General features: G+C 41.1%; 2 protein-coding genes across 3 annotated transcripts; both read right to left on the reverse strand.

The window, feature by feature from the left end:
* Positions 1-299: 299 nt before the first annotated feature.
* LOC124192615 lies at positions 300-3,108 on the reverse strand. The gene is made up of 7 exons (XM_046586019.1): positions 2,821-3,108; positions 1,480-2,757; positions 1,262-1,418; positions 1,004-1,201; positions 798-939; positions 534-729; positions 300-461 (listed from the first exon to the last, which is right to left on the reverse strand). The coding sequence occupies exons 1-7, from the start codon at positions 3,106-3,108 to the stop codon at positions 300-302; spliced, it is 2,421 nt and encodes an 806-aa protein (XP_046441975.1).
* A 6,382-nt stretch (positions 3,109-9,490) lies between these two features.
* Positions 9,491-14,502, reverse strand: LOC124195631 (vitellogenin receptor-like). 2 transcript variants are annotated; one of them, XR_006875333.1, is made up of 7 exons: positions 13,957-14,502; positions 13,744-13,880; positions 13,539-13,676; positions 13,374-13,477; positions 13,016-13,310; positions 11,484-12,943; positions 9,491-11,361 (listed from the first exon to the last, which is right to left on the reverse strand). XR_006875333.1 is itself a non-coding variant. In XM_046590142.1 (3 exons), exons 1-3 carry the CDS (start codon positions 13,376-13,378, stop codon positions 12,611-12,613), a joined length of 633 nt encoding a protein of 210 aa, XP_046446098.1. In that variant the 5' UTR covers positions 13,379-13,393; the 3' UTR covers positions 12,596-12,610. The 2 variants fall into 2 exon arrangements, 1 of the variants encoding a protein (XP_046446098.1); XM_046590142.1 differs by lacking the exons at positions 9,491-11,361; positions 13,539-13,676; positions 13,744-13,880; positions 13,957-14,502 and having other exon boundaries at positions 12,596-12,943; positions 13,374-13,393.
* Positions 14,503-15,394: the final 892 nt, after the last annotated feature.

Genomic DNA, 15,394 nt, shown 5'->3' on the forward strand with positions numbered 1-15,394 from the left:
TAGGTTATAAATCGTGACAGAGATCAGAGTACGAATATTCCTGAGCTAACAAGCGGTTGACTGGGACAATTTTCTCTTTACGTTTTTGTTCACTCAGTCAGGGTTTTTTTAAATAACTGAAATAATTATAAACTTTAAGAACTTAAATGTATTGTTATTTCTCTGCAGGTTTATACGAAAACATAAACACTTTAATGCATTTTGCTAGAAAAAAATATGTCACTTTACAGAATTATTAAACATAAAAAATGTTTCAAACTTTGCCGTACAAAAATACGGAGAAAACGTTTCACGAGGTCTTATGGCTTGGCGAAAAAGACTGGTTCCAAATGAATTACATCTAGTTCTTTGGTTCCATTAGCTCGATGCTCAATCTGAATTCCAATCTCGTAGAACTCGAACAAAAAACGATCAATCAATTCCCTCTTATATTCGTCCGACATCGAAATAAAGAGCTCCGGCTGTGGTAAACAAATAAATTTTTAAAGTGCCAAGCTAAGTACCAAAGTCTTAAAAGTTTCTTGGCTTTATACCGTAATTTGACCGAATATTTGAACAGCAAAGTCGCCAGAAATGCGCAACCACTTCATCGATCCGGTCGAGTCGCCAATGGAAATGTTGAAATCAAAGTAATACTCGTCGTTTGATCTAATATTGCGACATGTTTTGTTGACGCACTGCTGCACGAAATCCTGATCAAAATATCCAATCCGGTTCCCGCAATGCCCACTGTAGTAACATAAATACTTGATCAGCTAAAAGGATCAATACGTAAGAAAGGGAGACGATGTTGTTACCATTTGACGCTGATTGCTTGATCCAAATTAAATGTCATAATCATGACATGAAGAAGAACAGCTTGCTCGACGTTGCCGGGACTAATTCGACTAATAAAATCACCCAGAGCAGCAACATTCCCTTGTTTGATAGCCTTGTTACCTTAAAACATAATTTGGTATAAAATTTTAATTATTAGAACATTAGTTTATTAATTTTATTTTACGGAAGAATTGTTCTGGTTGGATTTGCTGAGGGAAAGCGTTCATCAGTTCCTCCGGATTGAGCTCAGTTGCATAGTTGGCCAATTGATAACCCTCTTCCGTATTTGGATCGATCGTCATTATAGTGCTGGATGTTGTGTCCAAAAACTTGCGGTTCATGTTCTTGTCCACCTGCAGTATCACGTCGGTTAGTTGAATAACTATGACGAAAAAGCCAAGATATAACTTCATTATTTCAGTTAGCATTATAACATCATTACCGGTAGCAAAGGGTTCCCATTCCATTGTGTACGCTTGACAAACAGAATCCCACAAGAACAATGATATGAACATGTCTTTATCTGATTGATCGACGAATTTAATCTCCTGGCGTCGGGCTTTGCGATCGTTGACCTTTAAATCCAAAATTGGACCCACCTATGCAGGCAAACAAAATTTTAGACAAATAAAACAAAAACATTGTAAATTAACTTCATACTTCAGCTACTAAAACAGTTAGGTTAACGAAATCGCCTTCTGAAAGTTGTGGATCAAGTATCAAATTTCTAATAGACACTTTTTTCGATGGGTCTCTTAGTGTTGGTTGAGTGTGGAAAGAATTTTCGTGTGCGTTGGTGATGGTGTAGTCGTCATCGTCACCGTAAGTTTCATTCCTTACTGAATATTCTAGTTCCTTTCTGAATAGTTTTTCGCATTCATCATATTCATCGCATTCATCATATTCATCGCATTCATCGCATTCATCATATTCATCGCATTCATCATATTTATCGCTTTCTGTGGTTTGATTATATGAACGATTTGCCACGTCACCGGTGCCACGGTTATTATCCTGCTGATGAGGAATGGACGATCCGTCGTACAAGTAGGCTGAAGGAGCCGTAAAATCACTTCGCCTAGGAGAAGAGGAAAGGCAAGATTGTTCCCTCGACGGTGGTGGTCCAATTGGCAGCTGGAACAGCCCTTGAACAGACATTCGTGGTGGTCCGCTCTTACCCATTTCCAGTGGCATTGCTTTGGTAGCGAATCCTGTTACTTGCTGATACCGCCCTTGGCCTCCGATCGGTTTGTCACCGCCTACAGACCCTGGTCGATGATGTTGTTGCGGTGGATGCTGCGGCTGTATGCTGGAGACATGAGGCGAAGATCGTTGGAAAGGATGAGGCAACGATGGTCGAACTGCTGGGGCTCCGGAAATGTTGACAGAAGTACGTGAACCGCTATCCAATTCGGTTTCGATAGGACTCGGATGAACGGCCGTTCGAGGAACCTGATCTTGTTGTGTTTGTTGCAGGCGATTCTCTTCGTGTTTTTTCTTGAAACTAAGTGGAAGCGAATAGTTTTTGTTGGGCAGCGAAGGACGTTCGTTTAAAGAGTATCCACCACGGCCGGATTGGGGTCTTTCATCGGACTGGTAAGAGTCCTGAGATCTTTCATCAAAGAGTCCTTCCCTTCTCTGGTCTCGCCCGGAATTCTTCTGCGCTTGGCCTTGGAATTTAGGGTTGCCGGGCGGTTCTGAACTCTGTCGATAACCAGGTGACGGTGATGGCGACGGCGAGGTGATCGATAGCGGGCGACGAGAAGTGCTCGTTGAAGCGACTGCGTTGGCTACGGGATTCTCCTCTGCAATCATCCCGTTCCTGCTGGTGCTGCTCTGAGGGCTGGAAGTGTGGCGACTGCGACTGTTACCAGTGGCCTGTAAAAAACCACCACTTCTAGTTGTTTCAATTTCAGTAATTAAATTGTCCAGCATTTCCTAAATAATTTTAAAAAGAAAATAATTAGCACACCAACAAATTAAAGTAAATTTTTGTCTTACCTTTAACTCTGGAATCAAAAAAACAACAAAAGTTTCTTGTCCAAGTAGTTGGTGTCTCATTTTCTCGAGTACTTGTTGAACCTTTTCATCTGACAACAAGTCAGCGTTTGTGTAGTACTCTTCAACACATTTGCCAAATTGATTTGAATGTTCTTTTTGCAAATGATTTGTTATTTCGGCTGAACTTTTGAAAACGTGGATTCCGGAACAGAATTCGCACATGCGACCCTCATACTGTTTCTGCTTCTTTTGAGTAACTTTCTTCAAATTATGAATAATAGTTCTCATTTCTGGAACTTTGAGATTTGGCTCCAGTTTGTTGATTTTTTCTAAAAAGTAATTACAGTTGAAATGAATTATTTATCATTATTACTTCGAATATTTAAAACAATTCTTAATCAAGAAATTAAGAATTTCTTATACGTTGATGACGTGAGTTATATCGCTAGACGGTAAACAAAAGCTTCATTAAATCATTTGATAGCACTCGAGAGATGCGCGCGCAATGTACATATAACCAATTTAAAGAGCAATCTGTCCAATCCTGCGATGGTGTCTGATTTCTGATGCTGCTACCCAGGATAACGATCTTTGCTCATTTATAAACGGTACTGTTAATGTATCACGTACACTCTCTTTCTCTGCTTCACAGTGCAAACTAGTCTACATCTCATCTCTCTCTCGATCTTTTGGAAAATTGAATTGAAATCAAAGAAACGGTCAGTTATTTTAACGAAGTCTTTTATTATAGAATTTGGTTTTAACTTTTTCTCAGATTATTTTCTTTAGATGTGAAATGCGGGTTCACCTAGGATTTCTAAGCCAGAAGAGCTCAGAGTCGCCTCTGTCGACTTGACCGCTTCCGGAAGAGGCCAAGAAATGGTCTGAATGTTTCTCGACCCTCATGACATCTAAATTTAATTTGATTCGCACTCAAATCTACTTTCGAATCTTTACTTAATGACACATTTTTATTTCTACAGATGGATCGTCACTATACCGGGCGTTTTTACTCAGCGAATACACAAACAAGAACCTGGTATTTTGGCCGGCCGTCGAATATTACCGCAACACCAAACCCAAGAAGATGTCAGCCAAAGCACAACAGATTTACAAAGATTTCGTGGCCGTCCAGGCACCCAAAGAAGTACGTTTTCAATCCCATTAACATTTAATTAAAATGAATTATTTTTCAAATCTCTTTTTGATTTGAAAAATATTAACATTCGACAGATAGCTAATTCTTTACTCTCAATTGTTGACAAGAGAAAATAGATGCAATCATCCGCCTAGTGTAATTATATAATCAAGTTTACTTACTTATAAGGTCGTCTACTGTTTTCATGTGTTTTTGTATAACAACATTTTCACGTTGTTTTCTAACACTGGCGAACATTGCTGATGCTATCGAGAGCCGTTCACAAATCCCTTTCGATTCTTCATTTAATTCCTAAAAAAAAATTATTGTTTTAAAAAAAGTTAAGAGTAAAAATTTTAATACAATTAGAATACTTTGAATTTATTTCTGTAGTATCCAACCATGGTCTTCGAGTTGAATTTTTTGAGGTAGTGAACTTCACTGATCTTTGCAAAGCTTCCTAATGGTGTATAGTGAGTTGTGATAGCTTGTTTGATCAAAGACAGTTCAATATTCCTCTTTTCGTCAGCAATTTTTTTCCAAATAGTAGATATCTGGAAATAAACGTAAAATTAACGTTCAGGAATGCGATTTTAGGCGAGTGTAGGTTTCAATCAGTTGTTTTCAAGGGGGCGGAAACTCAAAAAAAGGGCGCAAAAAAGAGAGAAAAAAGAATATATCGCCGCTTCCCTCTCTCTCTCTCGACTAGACTCGGATGCGCTCATCCGCAGCAACAACAGCAGCCACTTTAGCCGAAGAGGAGGAAGTGGTCGGTCGGTCGGTTGGCCGATCACAAAATTAAAAATAGACACCCATTGCTGTTCTTCTAGTCTTCTTATTCCCTTTTCGAATTTTCTTTTTATCCTCATCGAAAAGAGAAAAAACGAGGAGTTAAAGGGACGGCTAAAAAATCTGTTCATTTTTTTTTTGTTCGTTGCAGCTCCACACAAATAACAACAACAATATACCCCCGCCAATTTCCTCTCTCACTCGCTGCCCCATATCGCAGCGGGAGGAACCCACAAAATGTTGAGCAAAGTGATGACATATCCGTGTCAAAATTGGCTTCTCCTTTTTCTCTTTTCCACCCACCCCCCGTCAAATGTTGTTGGTCGGCCAGGAGGGCAACGGAAAGGAAACAACATCGCGTGGGCGGTCGCCGACGTATGACGGAACCCTAAAAACCACTCGCCACCGCAGAGCCAAAAACAATCAAACAATATAAAATCAACAACAACAACAGCAAAGAGAGAAATGATGACGGGTCAAGTCAAGAGTCCAACAGCAACAAAGAAAAGGAAAACATCAAAACCCAGTATTTGCGTCATTGCAACAACGGGCAACCCAAAACGGCCCAGTTTCCACATCTCTCCAGCAACAGTCAGACGACCCTTTTTTGATTGATCTTCCGTCAACAGCCAAAGCTGCTCCGTGGATTGCTAGAAGTTGATCGATTGACCACACCACCACCACCACCGCATCGGCGCTCGCCCAAACCTCATCACAACAACCAACAACAACCGACAATAACATGGGGAATGGGGGTGGCGGTGTGTGCTGCTACTCCTCGCAAGGGCAACGCAACAAACAAACCACCACCGACACCACCACCAGGATCCATTGGCGATACCACATGACCGAAAGCCATTCGGTGGAGCAGAGAGAGTCAACGGACTCTGCTGCCCAGATAATGTCCGTCGTCGGAAACAAGTGGGAAACAAGAAAAGATGCAAAAGAGAAACAAGAAACACAATTGGGAAAAGATATTTCCCCCCACCGTCAAAAGATATGAGAAAAAAGGAACCGGTCATGCCAAAATTCGTTCTCGTCTTCCCAAACAAAACAAAACAAAAGATAACAACAAAAACAGGAGCAATAGGAGACAGCAACCGACTGCGCGAAATTAAACGTCAAGTCCTTGTTTGTTATTGGGCTCTCTCCTTCTTTGCTCTGCTCACGATAAAACTAATTTATCCCAGGGTCGTTTGTCAGGTCGTTTGCCGTGAAACAAGTCAAGTAAACCGGACACCACCACACCTAGAAAGGGATGTGGCCACTCGACTACATGTTGGTTTTTTGTCCAGCCCGTCACCTCCACAGGCAACCGGCCAAATGTCCAAGACCGAAATCATGTTACATTTCGCTCAATTGTCCGTGAGCTTTTTTGGGCCGGCCAATGAAAGCTCTACTACATTCTGTGAACTCGGCAGAGAAGTCTGAGTTGAGAGTTTTGACCATATCAGCGCCGTCATTGCGCCAAACGGAAATGGCGATGTGGCCCGCAGAGTTGCACATCCTATTGGCCAGCGACCAGAGTTATCATTTTCTTTTCACATGTTCTTCTAGCCCACAACAAAAGTTGATAATGAATTAGAGATATGAATAAGAGGCGGAATGGTCTCGATTTTTTGTCATTTCTTTATTATTTATTTTTTGTTTTTCCATCATTTCAAGTTGTTTTTTTGACAGAGTAAATAAATGCACTGACAGGACAACAACAACAAAAGCGCTTCGGATTTTCATCATTCAATTTTCATCCAAAAAAAGGTGTTTTACTGTTTTTCATCGTCGTCATCGTCATTTGGTTTGCTCGTCGTTGACAATCAAATAATTGGCAATTCAATGGCATTGGCACACACAATTAAAAACACAAACGGATAAGATAAGAGTCTGCCGGCAAAAAATATATGTAGTAATTGAATGAAAACGGGCCGAAAAGAAGAAGAGGCAAACGAGTGCGGGGGCGGACTGTACATTATGTCATTGCGAATAAACAGATTTCGGGTTGAGGAAAAAAAATGAAGGTGGTGGCTCTACAATACGCACTTGAATGAATATCTATTTATAAACGATCGAACAGAGTGTTGTACGTGTGTTCAGAAAAAGACCCTTTTTTTCCTCAGAAATCAGAAAAAAAATCCTTTTTTTTTTAAAGGAAAACAAAAAGAAAATGAAGACAAGGACTCAAGAAGGGGATTCTTTGCTTTAAAAAATAAAAATTCCCTTTAGGAGGATTGTGTTGAACCAGTTTTGTGATGAGAGAGAGAAAGATGAGATGAGATGAGATGAGAGAGATGAAAGATGAAGAAGATGAGATGAGAGATGAAATGAAGAGATGAGAGAAAAGATGAGATGAGAGAGAGAAAGACAATGATTGGTTGCGGTTATAATAAGAGAACACACAACTTCTCTCTGCTAGGCTGTTGCCCAGGTTTTTTACTTCTTCTTCTTCCCTCGGCTTTTTTCCCAGACACGCGATCCCCCCAGCTCTGGCTGCGCTGGCCCGGTTGGCCCTGTGCGGTGTGTAACGGCTGTTCGGATGGCTCCTCCGTCTGCTGTCTCACAAAATCTCTCGACAAAACAACAAAATGTGAGCTGTTCCTCGCGCATCAGTGTTCGGCGGCAGTTCATATTCAGTTCACCACTAACCGAGAAATCGAAAATGAGGGCCGACGTCATGCAGGCGCTGCCAAATAACAGGGGGCCAAGCAACAACAGCAACAACACAAGGAGGACATCACAAAAAGACACAACCGCAAGAGCAATTTTCCATTTTTTGCGCATACATCTGTCGCTCTGGGCTTTTACTTTAAGAAGAGGTCGTAAGACAAAAGGTCACGGCGGAAGATCATGTCATTTGATCCGGCCTCAATGACTCGGAAAAAATAAGCGACTCGACGTCTTGTTCATTTCGAGACGTGAACGACATCACGTTTTTAAGCAAGAGAAAGAAAACTCTTGGACGGTACTACTATTGATTCAACGCAGCTTGTGAGAGTCGGGCCAACACAGCAGCCGAGGGCAAATGCCCTCGGCTATCATTGATCTTTTTCATCTTCTTTTGTTTCACAACCAGGTCTGGGCTGGGCCGTTAGGGGACATCAAAGGTTATCACCATTAGTTTCAGTTTTTTACCTTTTGGCGGGAAAATGGTTTCTTTCAAAAAGACTCGCCAGAGGGGGTCAAAACAAAGTCAACAATTACAACACACACGCTCTCGTTTAAGATACCTTCGTCCACAGAGACCTTTTTTTCAAACTTTTTACAGGTACAATAACAGCCAACTAGAGAAAGAAAAATAGGTCATCAGTAGTTGTTGGTGTAACCCACGGTACTTGTAGCCTACATTCTCTCCCCCTATCTTCTTCACTTGTTAACAGTCCGAGAAATAAAATAGAATCAAGAGGGCGGACCAGTCGAGCCGTGTAATTGCAGCTCAAAGTTTCTTTTCTTCTTCTTTGTTACCCGAAAATCTGAAAGCTGATCGTTTACCTGCCAAGAACCGTTCCTACCTATTACCAGCCCAGTGACAGAGTGTAGTACAACAGTTGTCCGAGTTCAAATCGCCAGAGACAAGGTTATGACACACACTACAATTTGTCCAAACGGCGTGGCATTGGAAAAAGAAAAAAGTGAAACTCCTGAAATTTCCAAATTATATCGACGACTTGACAGAAGTAACCTGACTCTGAGTCAAAGTCAATTCATCATCATTTCAAAGAACTTTGAATCATGTCGGCAGTTGTAAAAAGAAATTCCCCAGCCAACTTTCCAAAAACAAAAAAAAAATGACACACAAAATTTTTTTTTTGAGATTCTTCCCCCTCGGTTGTTTTAACAATCAAAAATGAAAAATGGTTCACTTCACATACCTCATCTTTTACTGAATTATGAATCTGTCTTGTTGCTAAGTATTCCTCGTATGAAATGGTTGAAGTTGAATTATCTTCTTCGTCACTACTACACAGATCAACAACGAACTTTGAAAGCGCCATTGTTTACGAGAAACAAAAGTTGTGGTACAAAAATATGAAGAAAAACGTTTCACACGGTCTTATGGCTTCGCAAAAAAGACTGGTTCCAAATGAATAATATTCAGATTTTTGGTTCCATTAGCTCGATGCTCACTCTGAATTCTAATCTCGTAGAACTCGAACAAAAAACGAAAGAAAAACAAGCAAAAGTTGCAAAGACTGCATCAAAATGACTATCGTCAATGTGACTGTCGCATGCGCCACGAAATGTAACTGCGCGTTTCTTCGACTGCCGTCCAGCGTCCACTGCCATTTCCAGTGGACGGAAATGCCGTGGACGGAAATCCTCCCGCCATTTCCAAAAACGTTGCCAGATTTTGGCGCCAAAAAAACTGGCGCGCGACTCGTGCCTGCAAACAACATGGCGGATGCAGTGTGATCTCTAATCCCGCCCACCAATATAGCCTGGAGGTATATTCATCGTTCTCGTGGCATTTCTGTGGCGTGTGTCTACGGTTACACTTGGTTTTTTTGTTGGTCGGATAACGGATAGTTCTACTCTTTTTTCACTTTCGTGTTGTACGATTTCTCATTTAATTTCAATCATCATGAGTAGCTACATTTCCAAAAAGGAATTGGTAAGGAGACTGAATGCGAACATACAGTCTTGTTCATCGGGATTTACTGGTGAAGATCATCTTAACGGCGCATTGGCCGCCAGCAATTCCAACAACGCGGACGACATGCTGAAATCATTCCACGAAACAAGTAAATCTTTTCTCCTCAACATTTATTTTTACATGTTATATGTTTACAAAATAAAAGTGGTGTGAAATTATATGACAAAAATACGAAGAGAAAATTTAAAAGTCGATCTGTCTGCATGGAATTATTGTTAGCCACGGTGTTGTTGGTAATTTTCATTCGAGCAATTTCTTCATCGCGCTGCTTGACCTAGTCTTCCTACTTCTTGACCATTTCACGCAATTGATCCACCAACATCTTGCGAGATGGTTCGTTGGCCGTCGAGAGATCCAGCTGGACTTGGCAACCGATTTCTTCCATGTCTAAGCAAGGCGGATGTAGTTTGTCGACACGACTTTTCTCGACTCATTTTCAGCTGCTATGAGAGCTCCAATTGCTGCTAGTAGTAGAGAGCGAACTGCTCGAATGTTGTTGCTGGGCGTCGTGATTGACGCCAATCATCAGCGATTGCGAAAGAATACGAGACAATTCTCTGCTTTGCAGGATGGAATGCTGCAACGCTTGTTGACGTTTACTGCTAGCCGACCAATTGCTCAGATTGAGCAGCTCTTTTTGGCTCATCGCAAAAATCTCTCCCAGTCATCTCTTCAAGCGGCGTACGTAACAAATCACAGGCATTGGTTGAATCTGCCAAACTTTGTCGTCAACGTAGTCAACTCCTTTTTGTAGGTTTCACACTTCATGATCACCTGCACGCATAGACCAGTTGAAACTCGTTTCTGCTTGTTTCTTCCAGCTGCGAATCTCCGCCTTGTGACGCTGTAGTTCTTTATCCATACGCTCATCTTTTTCTTGTGATTTTTCATACCGTACTTTCCATGTCGTGTAATCTGTCGGCTCGCCAATGTCATTTTGATAGGCCAACAGCTCGTTTTTTAGACTTTGTACAATCTCGGTAAGATCCTGGCGCTCACGGACGTAGGCTGCCAATTAGGCAGCGAGGGCAGTATGTTGTTGTTGTTCTGTCGAATTCAAGGAATCGAACACCTGATCGAATGGCTCGAGAATGTATCTCTTGTTGAAGATCCACCATCTTGTGCTTCAGGGTGGCCATCTGCATCTCAGCTTCCGCCACAGCTTGCTCCTTCTGGCCTATTTCTATATCTTTTTCGACAGCCGGATGACGGATTTTGCTTATTCTAGTGTGGTTGTCCTGCAGGGAAGTTAAATTAGCTATCTTCAAGTTTTTTTCAACTTGGTTGTTCTCCATTTGAGTGATGTTATTCTCCAGAGCCTGGACTCGTTGCTGGAATTCTTTCATTTAGGGACTCTTTCAGGGGACATTGAAAAGGCGGGAGCGTTGTCGTTGATATCGAGAATGAAGACGTGAATCCGGGCTCTGTCCCGCAATCGGATCACGCCATTGACAGAGACGACAACCTCCAGGACGATGTAATCCTGCCCGGTGGTTTGGAGCAGTCGCTCACGATCGAAATAGCGCAGCGTTTTGATGAAGCCGTTCTTTGGATAGATGCTGAAATCACTTTACGATGTGGCGATCGAAAATGTCCGTTCGGCGTTGCGACCCACGTCGCGATCCGTGGCTGTCATACGGCCGACGTAAGAATCCGTTGCCTCGTTTTCCGGAATGTAAAAGGAGAAAGTTTCGTCATTGAAAATTGGCGGGTTGTCGTTCCATATCGATGATGTAGATCGTGACCGAGACGGACGAACTCCTTGGCGGCATCCCTCCGTCCTCGGCCACCACCGTCAGGGCGTTATAATCTTTGGCTTCGCGATCCAGCTTACTCTTGACGTACAACATTCCGTCAGGAAAGATCCCGAATTTGACAGCTTCGTTCCTCTCGCTGATGAAATAGGAAACACGTCCATTCGCTCCCTTGTCCCGATCCATTGTTGATAACGAGAAAAATCGCTAATTCACTGAAATTAGAAATTACAATTAAATATTTAAACCAATTAATCCACAATAGAAAATATTACAACAATATTACTAGAAATTTGGCTTATAATAAATAATAATTTTTTTAAATTTGCTTTATTACTAGTGACAGGGAAAAAAGGTCCCATTTCACGTCTTCCGAAAATGGAAAGTGGCTTCCGCACTCCAATTGGCGGAGTCATCGGAGTGATTGACGTAAATAAGGAAGGCTTGGGTGTCTGGTGCCAGGACGATGGTCATCAAGGGCAAGTGGATAATGTGGACATGTTTCGTCATATTTGCATTGGATGCAAAGAATTTGGTCCACCAATAAAAACCACTGGAAAATGGGTTGTACCTCCCCTTAGTCTTCTCCAGTCGTCCGCAAATGTATTTTGCGTAGTTCTTACCACGAGATCCTCATCCGGAAAAGCGATTCCTGTTTCTTTTTTTAAAAAGTTACAAGACACTGTTGTCGAAAATTCTCCGTAATTTTTCACTTATACATGTCATGTCGTTCACTTAATAACTGTTGTTTTAATTATTTCAGGCAAATTAAAGCTTTTCTTCGTGAGCAAACTGGACTGGATTATGAAATTCACATAATTCAAGAAGCTGGTGGTCGCGGATCAATTTTGAGCACCGAAGAACGTCAGGTTAAACATGATCGTTCAGCACCCGGCGAAGAAGATCTACATCTGCCATTGGGTTATGTTTCCTATCTTTTTGCTTACCATTACGCCGAAAATTGGAAAGTCGGCTATATGATGAATTGTCCCGGCGATTACAATGCCAAGATAGCTAATTATGTAAGTAACTGTAAGTTATTCTTATTATTAGTTACTAATTTTTTTTTAATTAGGCGGCGAATTTGAAGAAATTACAGAATGCTGGCATCGAACCGTCGTCCGTCATTTTCATGACTTACGGACTAGAGGTATCTGAAAAAACAACCGATGACAGTTTTTTCGGGGTTCCGAAGAACTTTGGCATTTTTACTGGTCAGCAGTTGCTAGTATTAATTGATGAATATCATTCGTCAAACGTTATTCCGCAATCGAAAGAACCAAACGCCAAGGGTTTCCTCTCTGTCGTTTCCAATGGTAAGGGAAAAAGTTTCCGTTCTTAATTTATAATTGTTTTTCATTCTTAAATTTCAATTTACTGTAGATGCAGCATCGCGCATGACCAGAATGTACAATTATCGCAAAACGCAGGCAGCACCCAAAAAGAAAAATTGAGAGGAAGAACTTACATCAAAGGGGGTCCGATGTTTTCCATGTTACGCGTAGGCAGACGAAGGATGGTATCTTTGCCAATTTGGTGATGAGTCAAGCGATAAATGTATGTGAAAGTTGCGATGACGATGGAAGAGTCATGGGCGGAAATAAACTCGCAGGTACGGACGTCTTTGTTCAAAGTCATACCAACAGGGCAGGCGCAATTGTAGCCTTGAACGGTTGATGAAAGAAGACAGAGATGGTTACAAATCACGTTTCGGCAGGGGTCGGTGAGATGGCTTTGCTTGGAAGGATGATGAACGTGGATGCCAGTTGGAGTTAGTGAAGCTTCCTTGATTAAAATCTGAAAATATTCAAAGAATTCAAAGAGTGAACTCGCCGTTATTGACCACAAAAATTTGAATATTAGCAATACCTTGTAATCCTTGCCGGTAAACTTGTTGACGGAAAGAACTTCATGCTCCAGAGGATCGCACCAAAAAATGTTGTTTTCAAAGATGTTGAGAGTGTACTGATGGGTCACTTTAACGGGAAGGATATTACGATCTGATCCATCAATCCTCGAACTTTCAATGCGATTAAGTTTAGCGTCTCCCCAATAAATGCGTTGAATGGTTTCATCCACAACCAATCTATTAGGCCAGATAATGTCTTTTTGATTCTGTTTGTCAGCTGCGATCCATCCATGCCAGCAGAACCAATGTGTGGAACTGATTTATCAAAAATTCGAGTTATCCACGATCACCATTAGAAAAAATATGCAGTTGACTTACCACATTTTTTTTTCATGGGACCCATCAGCACAGGCTTTGACACCATCACAGACCCACTGGTTTAAGATGCATTCTTTTCCACATTGAAATCCATTTTTGCACTCCTAGTAAAATAAATAATTTAACATAGGTAAAAAAAAACAGAATAATCAAAGTCTTAATTACTGTTGTTGTGTTATAATTTATCTCGTTCCTCACATCAGATCAATCATCCATGCCATCACGTACCCAATTTTGAGGGATGCACACTTGACCCTCACAGTGGAATGTGTTTGATGGGCAATTCAGTGTTAGGCCATACAACTAATAATATACACAACACACAAGTTAATAAGCAAACCAGGGTTTAACACCATTACTCTTTAGTTACCGTCCTAGTGAAGTTGAATCTGAATAATCAGTTGTTATCCGAGGAGATGAATTCTGGTAAGGTAAGGAACTTGCAGAATTGTTCTCTACTGGATTGATGGCTATCAAATTGTGATTGCCAAAATGACGCTGAAAGCCCTGTGTAGAATTTTATTTAGTATGCGAAATCAATGTACTAGGTGCACGAAAAATGGGCTTGAGAAGCCAGACTTACTGCAGTGCTGCAAACATTGTGTTTGGGTGACAAACGCTGGCCTTGCAACACAATAGGTGGAGGAAGTCTTTTTGCACACAAACTTTTGAGGGCAGCCAAACACAAAGCTTCCAACTCATCTTTGTCGTCTTCTTCATTGTTCCTCGACATAATGGAGCATCCACCTTGTTACTGACTGGCAGATCTCATTTCACTGAAAGCACAAAAAACTATACTAGTTGAGTAAGATGATCACTTTTTTACATGCAAAATTCGCAAATTTGTGCATTCAGTAGTGTAGTGTATCGTTTTTTTTTTTTTTTTTAATAATAGGTGTTGCTATGGACGCAGCCGCGCGGTGGCGCGGGGGTCGCTAGCATTGGACTGGCGTCCATTATCACCACCAGGGTGTAGTGTATCGTTAAATAAGACTAATTGGTGACAAGAAAGTGGCAGCAAAACAATCGAAATGAGGGCTAACAAAAACAGTGTGGGGAGGAAGTTAATATTGTAGTCGAAACTGCGTCGTCCAAGACCTGCCAAAACAAAAACTACTCACACCAATTTGACGAAGCCACTTCTTGCTCGTTTGTATTGCGCCGCAACAATGAAATCCCCCTTCCCTTTTTGGCTTTTTTTTCCAAATATTAAATAACTAATTTATATAAAAAGACTTGGCTCATTTTTCTTTTATTCTATATATCTATCGTTTGATCGACGAATTTATTTAAATTAATTGTAAAGTTGACGCTGTTTTAAAATTTTACGAAGTTTGACGCTGTTGGAAAGCAATATGCAAAGTTTGATGTCGTCTCGGATTTCAATTAGAGACACGGTTGCACACATTTGTATACTAGAATGACATTACAAAATTTAAGAAAAGATTATCGTACCTACTGATTAGTCTCGGCAGTCATGCGTGTATAGCTGTGAGACAAGCTAGCTTCTAGCTTTAAAATTGTTTTGAATTACACATCACGCGGTTCTACCATGGACGATACATGCAATATTTCATTTAGCTCTATAGGCTAGCTGCTAAATAGATTTAGGAGCGAATAACAGCTTCAAAGTTGAGTCAGTGTTCAAATTAATAATGTGACTGTCAATTTTATCGGGCATGGGCTGATGGCAAACATGTATTATAGTCGGCTAACAAGATTAATACAGTGGGAATGAAGCTTGACTGACAATTGCACACATGTCTACGTTGTTTATCTATTTGGATGGCTGTGGTTTCGATTTGAGAGTCTATACTATAAGAAGGATGAAAAGCAAACTAGGTCATAAAAAGAAAAACGAAATGAAATAAATAACTTGTAGTAAGGCAACTTGCATCGCTTCGGATGGACCCTCCAACCGGCGAGAACTCTTGAAACCAGCGCCAGTCCTCCTTTTGTTGAGCGTGAGTTTGCAACCCCCTCCAATCCTCCTCCTATCCCTTTCCCTTCTCGTGATATAA

This window comes from Daphnia pulex, chromosome 1 (assembly GCF_021134715.1).
Source record: "Daphnia pulex isolate KAP4 chromosome 1, ASM2113471v1".
Lineage (NCBI taxonomy): Eukaryota > Metazoa > Arthropoda > Branchiopoda > Diplostraca > Daphniidae > Daphnia > Daphnia pulex.

Excerpts from the sequence above, each read along its gene's own strand:
- LOC124195631 (XM_046590142.1), bottom strand. Across the intron at positions 12,944-13,015 it reads TTACCGGCAAGGATTACAAG|ATTTTAATCAAGGAAGCTTC; the intron begins GTATTGCTAATA and ends GAATATTTTCAG.
- LOC124192615 (XM_046586019.1), bottom strand. The coding sequence starts at position 3,108 with ATGAGAACTATTATTCATAATTTGAAGAAAGTTACTCAAAAGAAGCAG. Across the intron at positions 1,419-1,479 it reads TAACTGTTTTAGTAGCTGAA|GTGGGTCCAATTTTGGATTT; the intron begins GTATGAAGTTAA and ends TTGCCTGCATAG. Across the intron at positions 940-1,003 it reads CCAACCAGAACAATTCTTCC|GTAACAAGGCTATCAAACAA; the intron begins GTAAAATAAAAT and ends TTATGTTTTAAG.